The sequence below is a fragment of the Anolis carolinensis genome, chromosome 5, assembly GCF_035594765.1.
Source record: "Anolis carolinensis isolate JA03-04 chromosome 5, rAnoCar3.1.pri, whole genome shotgun sequence".
Classification (NCBI taxonomy): Eukaryota; Metazoa; Chordata; class Lepidosauria; order Squamata; family Dactyloidae; genus Anolis; species Anolis carolinensis.
This window is the reverse complement of record NC_085845.1, coordinates 108,195,257-108,207,803: the sequence shown is the minus strand read 5'-3', so window position 1 is coordinate 108,207,803 and position 12,547 is coordinate 108,195,257. Positions and strand designations below refer to the sequence as shown.

Sequence of the window (12,547 nt, the reverse complement as noted above, 5' to 3'; positions counted from 1 at the left end):
GATGGATCAGTCGCTGCTGGGGAAGTATCTACAAAGGAATTACGGGGATTTCCATGCAAAATAGGCAAATGGGGAGGAAGAATATCCTTTGTGATAGCCCCTATTGCCACATACCATGTAATATTGGGGATACCATGGCTCGAACAAGCAAATCCTGAAGTAGATTGGAGAGGAAAAAGCTTAGCATTTAAAGAACAGCAGATGCAATGGGAGATAAGCAAAATTGCAGAAGAGGAGGACGAGGAAGACGAAGCAGGGGAAATAGACCCACAGCTATTGCCACCTGAATACAGAGACTTTGCGGATGTTTTCAATCAGAAAGAGGCCAGTAAATTGCCTCCCAAAAGAAATATAGAAGTAGGGATTGAAATAACCCCAGGAGCAGACTTACCAAAACCAAAAGTGTATCCCATGTCTGTGCAAGAGAAGGAGGAATTGAGAAAATACATTGATAAAAACCTGGCTCGAGGATTCATTAAGCCATCTAATTCTCCTCTCGGGGCTCCAGTGTTATTTAGGAGAAAGAAAGACAATTCCCTAAGATTGTGCATTGATTATCGAAATTTAAACGCAATTACCAAGGACAATAAATACCCTATGCCCTTAGTCAAGGATTTAATTACCGTATTGAAGAAAGGGAGCATATTTACTAAACTGGATTTAATTGAAGCGTATCATAAATTAAGGATCAAACCGGAGGATACTTGGAAAACCGCATTTTCCTGCGCATTCGGCCATTTTGAATACGAAATTTTGCCTTTCGGGTTAAAAAATGGAAGCGGCTGCTTTATGCAGCTTATAAATGAGATACTACACCCGTTATTGTACAGAGGGGTGTTCATATTCCTTGATGATATCTTGATCATTTCTGAAGATAAGGAAAAGCACGTAAAATTGGTCCGGGAAGTTTTGCAGAGACTAAGAGAAGCAAAGCTGTACGCAAAACTGTCCAAATGTGAATTTAATAAAACTCAAATTGACTTTCTGGGATATCGGATGTCTCCAGAAGGGTTAGCTATGGATCCAGCTAAAGTAGCAGATGTGAAAGAATGGGGAGTGCCTCAAACAAGGAGGCAATTACAATCATTTCTGGGGTTTGCAAATTTTTACAGACCCTTCATAAAAGGCTTTGCACAAATAACCGCACCCCTTACAGAACTTTTAAAAACAAAAGGGAAAGGGGAGACAGCAAAAGTGAAAGCTCCCGGCGCCAAACTGAGTTGGACGCCAGAATGCCAAAAGGCATTCGAGACCTTAAAAGAATGCTTCACTGAAGGACCCATCCTAAAACACCCTGATATCAGGAGCCCTTTCATAATCCATTGCGATGCCTCAGACTGTGCGTACGGGGCAGTGCTATTGCAAAAGGATCAAAATGGGAACTTAAAACCCTGTGGATATTTGTCACGGAAGTTCAGCGAAACTGAAAAAAGTTGGCCAATATGGGAAAAAGAGGCATTAGCCATATTAAAAGCCTTAGAATGCTGGCGACACTTCCTCGAAGGAAGCGGAATCCCATTCGAAATTTGGTCTGACCATAAGAATCTCCAGTATTTAAAGTCTCCTAGAAAATTGTCCCCCAAACAAATCAGATGGGCGCAATACTTCAGCAGATTCGATTTCCAATTAAAGTTTTTTCAAGGGAAACAGAATGTCTTGGCAGATGCTCTTTCACGCATGCCTCAACACGAAGGCCTAACCACAGCAAAGGAGGGGACAATATTCTCTGACAAACAATGGGGCTTAGCTGTCAGGACAAGAGCACAAACCCAAAAGGAGGACACGGCTTTGGTCGAACTCGGCGGGGAAGATAACTGGGGAAATGAACTAAAACAGTCTTATAAAGGAGATCAATGGATCGCGTCCAACGCAGAAAAGGGGGACCAGAAGGGGGGATTTTGGTTTGTAAACAAGAAACTGTATATCCCAGCAATATTAAGGATTAAGATTCTGCATCGTTTTCACAACAACCAGAGCGCTGGTCATACAGGAATTACCAAAACAACAAAGGCAATAGCAAAACATTGTTGGTGGCCAGGAATGAGGAAGGACATAAAGAATCATGTTGTCCAATGTGATGATTGTGCCAGAAATAAATCGGGAGGAGGGAAGCCTATGGGATTGTTACAGACAGTGGCGGAACCTACCAGGCCTTGGGAATGTGTAGCTATGGACTTTGTGGGAGAACTGCCAGTCAGCAAAGGACATCGTTATATTTGGACAGTATTAGACCTGTTTTCTAAACAGGCCCACTTTATAGCACTGACGAAGCTACCATCGGCTGAGAAACTAGCTGAATTGTACATAAACCATATTTACAAATTACATGGATGTCCAAGTAGAGTAGTCAGTGACAGAGGAGTACAATTCACAGCAAAATTTTGGGAAAAATTCTTGGAAATGCTAGGAGCAGAAAGGAGTTTAAGTTCTGCTTTTCACCCCATGACAAACGGGGCGGTAGAACGTACTCAGCAAACGCTTGGGCAGTTCCTTCGAATGTACTCTAACATGAGACAAAATGACTGGTCTAGGTGGTTGGCGTTTGCGGAACTAGCCTTTAATTCAACTATACATTCAGCAACAAACAAAACCCCCTTTGAAGTAGTTTACGGGTATGAAATACAACCTTTACCCCAATTGCCGAGGTGGACAGAAAATGAAGGAACAGAGGCAGGGAAATGGAAAACGCAAATGATGGAATGTTGGAATCAAGTGACTGCTTCGTTAAAAGAAGCACACAAAAAATATAAAACGTTCGCAGACAGAAAGAGGGTGGAAGGCGATAAATTAGATAAAGGAGATCTAGTGTGGTTAAGTACCCAAAACATCAAATTGGGGTTACCTTCAAGAAAACTGGGCCCCAAATATATTGGACCATTCAGAATACAGGGTGTTATCAATGAAGTGACTTTCCAATTGGCATTGCCAAAAAGTTTAGGGAAAATACACCCAGTCTTCCATCGCAGCTTGCTGAAAAAATATATGGGGACTTTAGACAAAATGGACCCATAGAGTTATTGTTTGATTTGTTTCAGGACTATGGTGAAAGAAGAACCGAAGAGGAGGACGAAGAAAACGGGGGCGCCATGTCATGCAGCCAGATCCCAGGGCTGAATTTCCAAGCCCTGAATCTGACTTCATAACATAAACATGCGAGCACCTGGCGGGAGAAGATAAAATGAGCCTGGGAACTCAGGGGTGAAAGTATAAACAATTATAATTGCTGTAGTGTGGGGGGGGGATAGAAACCTTGGTGGAAATGTGATCCAGAAGGTGGGGTTTGATGATGATATTTGCGTGTGATATTACGTTGCATCAGAAGTGATAAAATTAGATGTATGTAAACATTAGGTCATTCTCGACTTTTCCAAAGTCATGTATTCTTCAATAAAGATTGTGTTTGAGAGCAGCTGTCTTTGATCTGCGTTCAGACTGGTCCTTTGAAGTAAGCCTGACATCAATAGGTACCACTCAGGCGGGAAAGTAACGGTGCTCCATGCAGTCATGCCGGCCACATGACCTTGGAGGTGACTACAGACAACACCGGCTCTTCAGCTTAGAAATGGAGATGAGCACCAACCCCTAGAGTCGGACACGATTGGACTTAACGTCAGGGGAAACCTTTACCTTTACGTATATATCTTCTATACACATAATAAAAGTGATGATGATGATGATGATTATTATTATTATTATCAACCTACCCTGTACTGCCACATTTAGTCCATCCACCCACGAAGATAACAGAAACTGTGTTTGGTTGCTCGTTGATGTCATTATTTATTGTTATAATGTTGTTTTTACTCTGTTTTTATACTGTAAACTGCATTCATATGTAATTTTATTTTAATTGTGTTGTTGGGCATTGCCCCATGTGAGCCGCCCCGAGTCCCCTAGGGGAGACGATGGCAGGATATAAAAATAAAGTTGTTATTATTATTATTATTATTATTATTATTATTATTATTATTATTATTATTATCAGATGAAATTAACTCTCCTTCTTCAGAGCCATTCACACATCCTCTCCATGACCTACCTGGCTGAAGATGATCTTCCATCTCTGCCTGGGACTGCTGGTTCCATCGTGTGCCCATACCCACAGATGTTCCTCCTTCTCCTCTAGTCAGGGTACCCGGTGAAAAGGACTCTGCTTGAATGAGGCCCTCGCTTCTTCCATCCCAGCTTGGCTATGGGGCTGATACCATCCAGAAGTGCTGTAAAAGAAAGAAACTATATATATTGTTGCCAGTGTTATCAATTTTCTATGATCTTATTTCTTTTGAAACATAAATAAATGGGTTTCATGTTGTTTCCCATGCATTTTGTTCTTACAATTTATATGTCTCTAATGTACAACAAACCACCTTAGTTATACTGATACCTTGTTGACGTTGTTGAACTACTTGGAAATCAAGCTGCTCAACTAATGGACATGTCTTGATGTGTGTCTTCAAGTCATGTGGGACCCAAAAGCAGGCCTATCCGAGGGGTTTCCAACAGCCTTTTCCCCTTTGACTTCCTCTAAGGCTGAGAGGGAGTGACTTGCACAAGGTCGGCCTGTGGTTTCCCAGGACTGAACAGGGATTTGAACCCTGCTCTCCAGAAACTCTTAAACAACATTGCTTCTCTAACAAATACCTCCAGCTCAACATCCAGGCATTAAGGGCATTTTCGAAAAAGGATTGTGCCACATGGTCACAGGCCCTTTGCCAACCATAGGCAGGATTGGAGTAGCACTACCTGATGTTTTGTTGGAAACATTTTCTAATGAAATTGACAGGGCCAACTGCACACAGAATTGAGACAAATGAATTATGAATCCAAGTCATGAGTTTTTGGGGTGCCTCAAAAAGATGGTTGCCATATCTGAAAGTACAGTAGAGTCTCGCTTATCCAACGTAAACGGGCCAGCAGAACGTTGGATAAGCGAATATGTTGGATATTAAGGAGAGATTAAGGGAAAGCCTATTAAACATCAAATTAGGTTATGATTTTACAAATTATGCACCAAAACATCATGTTATACAACAAATTTGACAGAAAAAGTAGTTCAATACGCAGTAATGCTATGTAGTAATTACTGTATTTACAAATTTAGCACCAAAATATCACGATATATTGAGAACATTGACTACAAAAATGCGTTTGATAATCCAGAATGTAGGATAAGCAAGTGTTGGATAAGTGAGACTCTACTGTACAAGGATGGCTCTGGAAATAAATCTGTGGAATGTTTGGACTGAAAAGACAGAAGGTGGGTGCCCGGCAAGAGAATCTTTGGAGAATCAGGATTCCTCAGGCAACTAAGAATGCACCTGGTGCAGATCGGCCTGAGAAAGGAGGATAACCAGAGAGCAAAAAAGGGACAAGATCCTTTGCTCTTCCCACTCTAGATTGAACATTAAGGGCCAAAAAATAAGGTGCATATGGCCTATATCATCCTCTCCTCCAGTCCTTTGGAGACAGGCGTGCTCACAGCTCTCACTCTCTGCACACATGCCACTTCATCACATTAACTAAATTCCACTGACGGCTACACTTAAAATCCAGGAAGCCACTATTCCCACCACATTAGTTTGGCTTCAAGTGTAGGAGAGAGCATTTTTTGCTTATTTTTAAGTGGTGGCTAGCAGTCTTTTATGTTTCAGTAGTGACTTCATCAGATTACACTGGGAAGTGTTCAGAAGTGTTCAGAAGAAGATAGTTCAGTCTAACTCCATTCCGTAATGAATAGGAGTTTGCCCTACCTTGGGATCACACTGTTTAGTGCATTCCGTTGTCTTGCATATTTTTCAATGAAGAGGTTTCCACACTGAAGACATTTGGCTCCGCCCACCATCCCTCTTGGTGCTTTTTGGTATTTCAACTCCCACAATTCCCAAAAGCAGAGAGGGAGAGGGAAAAGGGGGTGAGAGAGAATCCCATTTGGAACGTCAGCAGCAGAGGCTCAGCTGGGGCTTTGGACTACAACTCCCACAATCTCCAACAGCCAAAAGGGAGAGGGAGAGGAAGAGAGAAGGGATGGGAGGAAATCCCATTTATCTGTGTCCTAACAGAGGACACAGATAAATCATGGAAGGAAAGGAAAAAGGTACCCTAAAAGGCTATTTTATTTTTTTGCAAAGTAGAAGCGTTATGAGGTAGCTTCTGCTGCTGGAGGAGCTCCAGCCCTGCTCATCAACAGATGAGACTTTAATAGACTTTTAAGGAGTTTACCTTCTGAGACCTCCAAATGAAGAGGAATAATGACAACAGTTTGATAAGTTTATATTAAGTTACTCTTATCATAAGGGAAGCTTTGAACTTAACTCTCAATATACTTCTAATTAACTCTGAAGAGCAAAAGATGTCAAAAGCCAGACGCCAACTGAGAGCAAAATATAGTTTATTTAAGAAATAATTCAAAAACAGTTCAGTAAATTATCAGAGACTTAAAACACTTAATCTTCAGTGTTTTAAAGCAGTCAAAACGGAAAAAAATGGCAAAAACATGAACTGGCATATAATCCGAATTAACCAGAGATATAATCCGTATTTAACATAAAGTACTTGAACTCAGCCCAAAAGCTCAAAATGGGCTTAAAATGGCAAAACAAACAAAGGTAAACTGTTACGAAGCCCCAAAAACTTTCCCAAAACCCAGGAGTACAACAGCGATTCCAAACTGAAGCAAAAACCCAAACCAGGCTAAAAGCTCTTTGCTGTGAGCGGCAAAAACAAGCGAAACTGGAAGACGCTGAGGAGATAGCGGCAAGCCGCTGCAGAGACGAAAGCCAAGCCAGGAGTTAAAGGAGAAGAGCGTTGTAACGTAGTCAAGCCGGTCCGAAGTCAGGATAAGGAAACAGCGTCAGGGCCGGGAACGCATGATGTTTTTAGGTGCCTCAAAATAGCCATCCCTGGGAGTATGAGGATGGCTTTGGAAACCAACATGGGAAAAGGTTGGACTGAAAAGACAGAAGGAAGATGTCTGGCAGCAGATATTTGGGACCCTCTTGATCAGGACTCCTGAGACAGCAAATAATGCACCTTGTGCAGATCTTTAACATCCCCTATTTTGAATAGTCTTCCCCTCTCCTGTTCTTGGGTGGAAATGTGGGCGACACTGCTTGTGACAAAAGATGACTAGAACATCTGCAAGCAGATCCCAAGCAGTTCAAGTGCATGGCCTTTGTTGTCTCGTCTATTTCTGATTCATAGACTCTTAGAGTTGGAAGGGATCACATGGGCGAACCCACTGCCATGCAGGAAAAGCACATTCAAACTACCAGTGACAGCTTCTGTTTAAAAGCCTTCAAAAAGGTTCCTCCACCACACTCTGAGGCAGAGAGTTCAACTGCTGAACAGATTTTACAGTTAAGAAATTATTCCTAATGTTCATGTGAAATCTCCTTGTCTGATCAAAGAAAAGAATGAGGCAGGCAAGGGAGGGGTAGATGGGATAAACATCTGCAGAAAGAAAGGAGCGACCCGGGGTAGAGGCGGGAACAATAATTTATGTAAGTTTTCCAGGTTTCTCGGGCCTCAGTGGATCTCCATGAGGGGACCACAAACAGCCCCGTGCGATTCCTGGATCTGAATGCGATCTTGGATCTACCGAACCCCCTGGAAGAAAATCTGAAGGGGCCAGACCGCTCAAACTGTTCGGATGATCAGAGACCTGGTCAAGATGGTGGAAGATCAGATTCAAGATTGGTGAGTCTGCTGTTTGCAGAATTCAACCAACTGGCCGATCAGCTTAATCGGTTTGGGAGATTGCTTTGCCTACTGAACCACCCATCAGCTCAATCCCTAGATTACACACAAGGGAGAACCATATGGAATTCATTGGATCCTGACCCTCAGAATGCCAGAGACCTAGCTTGGGCTCAAAACCGGGACCACCCCATGGAGCCTTCTTCAATTCTGCGAAGAGCTTCGCTGGAAACGAGAGCCATTTGAGAGTCCCATGATGAGCCAGGATGCGCTCTCGATGCCGAAGGGGGAGATTTTAGAGTCAGCTTCCCATGGCTGCTTGTTTGGTGGTCTATGCCCTCTTGATCTTGGGCCGACCAACCCATGTCCCTGGTCTGGGCAGGGACCCCCTGGGACCACCAGACAGGAAAAGGACTGGCCCTCTCTGCCTGAAATGGACGCATTGGATGTGACAGAGATCCTTGGACGGGTGCCTGTCTCTCCTTCAGTGCCCCCCTTTTGTGGAAGCCCCCAACGACGTCGCTGCCTCTCCCTGTCAAAGAGGCAAGCACCAAAGATGGCGGCTGACCTTGGGAACGCCATCGGTGAGCTCATGCCTTCTTCTCCAAACCCCAAAAAGCTTCGGCACAGGCGTGCGGGTCACACCGACTGGAGACAGAAACGCTGCCATGATATGCGCCGGACTTCTGGTGAGAAGCCAGAACAAATTATTTTTCTAGCAGAGGGAGTTCCTGGCACTTTGCAGAGTGCTGGATTGGCAGCGGGCCAAGATGGTCTGACCACAGACTCTGGAGAACCTGAAGCCCCAGACATGGACAAATATACAATGATGGGAACCGGTAAGCCTCCAAATCGTAGGTCTCAGAGACGTGGCTGTCATCAAAAGAAATTTAAGACTAGAATCTTCTGGGGAGTAGGATTCGGTAACCGGACAAGACCTGCAACTACTCCCTTCTCCCACAAATTGGCCAATGTTCCACCAAGTGGTTCTAGATCTGTTAATATGGAGAAGGGAGCACGCCCCCAAAACACTAGTACCTGGGATTCGAGTATCAGAACTGTGGACATAAAAGAGAGAGTGACCTCCCGGTGTGGTGGAGTTAAGAACTTATCCCAACACTCTCGAGGGAACCTAGACTTGACGTCCCCTAGATCACCCCCCCACCCACAATGCTGGCCGGGTGTTCTGGCCTTTACACCTGCCCCTCATTACTTTGAGGGCTCTATTTATGACCACTTGGTAATTGGCCATGCCCCACCTCCTTTTCAGGGGGCCAGTCGAACATTGGGCACCTAGTTTCTGCTGTAGAGCCCCCAAGAGAAGTAGGTCTGTGTATGGGAATTCCTACGATCTCTGGGAGGGGGAGATATGACGGTAGGCTCAGGCCGAATATTAGAGGGAGGCTGAGTCGACGGAAGACTCGGCCCCCCTCTGACCTGCGGCCTATCCCCAAGTGCACCTATGACAGGCGACCAGTTTCCTCCCCTCCTACCCTGGTGTTGGTGAATGCTAGGTCCATAAGGAATAAAACTGCTACTGTCAGAGATTTTCTTACTGACCAGGGAGCTGACCTAGTGTGTATCACTGAAACCTGGATCCAAGAGGGGGACGAGATCCTACTCCAGGAAATAACATCTCCAGGTTATGTAATCACCCACCAGATGCGGAGTGGGAGGCGGGGGGGTGGGGTGGCTATGCTCTCCCGAGAAAGCTTTTCTCTTAGGGCAGTTCCTGTTGTGGACATCTCTGGCACTGAATGTGTTGGTCTGGTGTGGGATTCCCCTGAGAGCATGGCCTTTCTGCTGGTGTACCGTGCGCCTAGTGCACCAGCAGACAGCCTATCCCAGCTGCTCGAGACTGTGTCGGAGTGGTCCTTGAGGTTCCCCAGACTTGTTGTCCTGGGGGACTTCAATGTCCACGCTGATACGGACTCTTGCTCAGCAGCGGCTATGGACCTAGTGTCTACCATGGAGACACTAGGACTCTTGCTCTGCAGTACTGGGCCCACGCATCAAGCAGGACATACGCTAGACTTGATCTTCAGCGCAGGAATTCAAGTGACCCAAGCCTCTATTTTAGAGGTTCCATGGTCGGATCACTGTGCCCTGAGAGTCAGGCTGGAGCATGCCTACCCACCTGGCAAGGGCGCCGAGCCGATTTGGGCTCGCCCAAGAAGACTTATGGAACCTAGTAGGTTCCAGAATGCTCTGAAGGATCTGGAGCCTGTCAGCGACTCAATCGATGTGCAGGTGGACATGTGGAACATCAGGCTGTCCAATGCACTCGACGAGATCGCCCCTAGACGCCCTCTCCAACCCCGCCGAAATCGGTCTCCTTGGTTCACCGAGGAACTTCGATCGATGAAGCGGGAAAAGAGACGGCTAGAGGGCGTGTGGCGAGAACTTCATGACAGAGCTTCGAGATCAGCTTACAGGGCATTTATGGAGTCCTATGAGCATGCTACCATCGAAGCAAAGAGAGTATACTATGCCTCTTTGATAGAGTCCGCCAGCTCACGCCCGGCAAAATTGTTCAAAATAATTAGATCTCTAACGACGGTTCCTACCAACCCAAAAAGTGATGATCAGACCCCTTCAGCCGAGGCTTTTCAAAGCTATTTTGCTGACAAGATCTCACTACTACGCCGGGACCTCCCCGCCACAACTGATACAATGAGAGAACTTGAGACTCCGTGGCCACTTGCTGGGCCCACCCTCGACCAGTTCATCCCACTGGACGCAGAGGGTCTCGATAGGCTCATAGCTGCAGCTAGACCGACCACTTGCTCCCTTGACCCGTGTCCCTCTTGGTTAGTAAAATCCTGCTTGGAGGGATTACGTGACCCGCTGCTGAAGATAATAAACAGCTCCCTTGAGCAAGGAGTCTTTCCAGAGGGATTAAAAGAGGCAGTGGTCTCTCCTCTGCTGAAAAAACCAGATTTAGATCGTTTGGTTCCCTCCAGCTACCGCCCAGTTTCGAATCTTTCATTTCTGGGCAAGGTGATTGAGAGGGCAGTAGCGGTGCAGCTGCAGCAGTTCCTAGACGACACAGCCGGACTGGATCCTTTCCAGTCTGGCTTCCGTGAGGGGCATGGGACAGAGACTGTATTGGTTTCCATCACAGATCATCTCCGATGCCAGCTTGACCGGGGCGGGTCGGTGTTGCTTGTGTTATTGGATCTCACAGCAGCATTTGACACAGTCGATCACAATCTTCTGACCCACCGCCTTGCCGTTGCTGGAGTTAGGGGGACAGCTTTAAATTGGCTGGCCTCCTTTCTTCACAACCGTGGACAGCGAGTGGAGAGGGGGGGCCTGGTCTCTGAGAGGTCCCCTCTACATTGTGGGGTTCCTCAGGGGGCCATTCTCTCCCCTCTGTTGTTTAACATCTATATGCAACCACTTGCTCAGCTGGTCCGAGATTTCGGGCTCGAGTGTTATCAATATGCTGACGACACTCAGCTTGTGTTAAAGATGGAAGGCCAACCGGAGTCTGTACCCGACAGTTTTCACCAGTGCCTCGAGGCCATTATTGGATGGTTGCGTTCCAGTAGTTTGAGGGTGAATCCAGCAAAGACGGAGTTCCTATGGCTGGGCCGACCGGGCAGTGGGGATATCCAGTTGCCAACCCTGGATGGTGAAGTGCTACGCCCGTCTTCACTAGTAAAGAGTCTGGGAGTCCTCTTGGACCCTTCACTGACGATGCAGGCCCAGGTCTCCGCCGTTACCAAAACTGCCTTTTTTCATCTTCGGCAGGCTAGACGGCTAGCCCCCTATCTATCTAGGGACAACCTGGCTACAGTGATCCAGGCTACAGTCATCTCGAGACTGGATTACTGTAATGCCCTTTACATTGGCCTTCCTGTGTCGGTGATCCGGAAGCTCAAATTGGTGCAAAATGCAGCTGCCCGGCTCCTTGCGGGAGTCCCCATAAGATGCCACATAACACCAATCTTACGGCAGCTGCACTGGTTACCAATTGAGCACCGGATCACTTTCAAAGTGATGGTGCTTACCTTCAAGGCCTTACATGGTCCAGGGCCGATGTACCTGAGGGACCGCCTCACCCCTTACAAACCCCAGAGATCCCTCCGTTCTGAGGACCAAGACCTGCTGGAAGTCCCCAGTTTTAAGACCTTGCGTCTAACTGCAACTAGACGCAGAGCCTTTTCAGTAGTGGCGCCATCTCTGTGGAACACCTTGCCACCTGAAGTTCGTGCCTTGCGGGACTTGTTGGCCTTCCGCAGGGCATGTAAGACACACCTGTTTCGGCAGGCTTTTGAGTTCTGTTGCTGATGTTTTAAAAGGCGCTTTTAGGATGTTTTAAAGATTTTTTTTAAATGATGTTTTTAAAATGTTTTTTAAATTGTTGATTTTAGCCGGTTCTTGTAAGCCGCTCCGAGCCCTAGGGGAGTGGCGGCATATAAGTTTGAAAAATAAATAAATAAATAAATAAATAAATAAAATGTTTGTAGTTGGCTCTGTTACTCACAGAGAAATGAAGATGCCCATTTTTCTTTCAAAGTAAGAAGACAGATTGATGAAGTTCAGGTATCCCACAAGCCGAGCTGAATCGGCAGCTCCACTGTGCATGCCCATATACCACAAGGTATAACCCTCACGTTCTCATTCCTGATGAATAGGAACACACACACTCACGCACATTTAGGGCACCCGATTTTTTGTTTCTCAGAGATCTTTAGTCTCACTCAAACCATCCTACAGCCTCAACTTTGAGGTCAAATTCTTATAAGTCCTTTCATGTCTTGACTCCAAAGGTTAGTTGTAAAGTGAAGAGTGAATTCAATGGGGCTGAGGCCTGGCAAGGAGATTGCCTCAGCAAGGAAGTCAT

The 12,547-nt window shown here is 45.8% G+C and overlaps 1 protein-coding gene and 1 long non-coding RNA gene across 8 annotated transcripts in view; one reads left to right on the top strand and one right to left on the bottom strand.

Annotated features, from left to right (window-relative positions):
- The window catches only part of LOC134299383 (uncharacterized), a 19,806-nt gene extending 15,494 nt beyond the window's left edge, over window positions 1-4,312 (top strand). For 4 of the 6 annotated variants that reach the window (XR_010006574.1, XR_010006573.1, XR_010006572.1 and 1 more), the window contains one exon: window positions 3,036-3,415. Coding sequence is in view for 1 of the 6 variants with exons in the window: in XM_062982114.1 (XP_062838184.1) it covers window positions 3,036-3,143 (108 nt within the window). In the remaining 5 variants the exon portion in view is untranslated. Of the gene's footprint in view, window positions 1-3,035; window positions 3,416-4,009 lie in introns of those variants that run through there. The other 2 variants (XR_010006576.1, XR_010006575.1) reach the window with 1 other exon arrangement.
- LOC134299384 (uncharacterized) overlaps window positions 4,083-12,547 on the bottom strand; it is a 25,997-nt gene continuing 17,532 nt past the window's right edge. For both annotated transcript variants that reach the window (XR_010006582.1, XR_010006583.1), the window contains one exon: window positions 4,083-4,217. This is a non-coding gene — a long non-coding RNA (uncharacterized LOC134299384). The remainder of the gene's footprint in view (window positions 4,218-12,547) is intronic.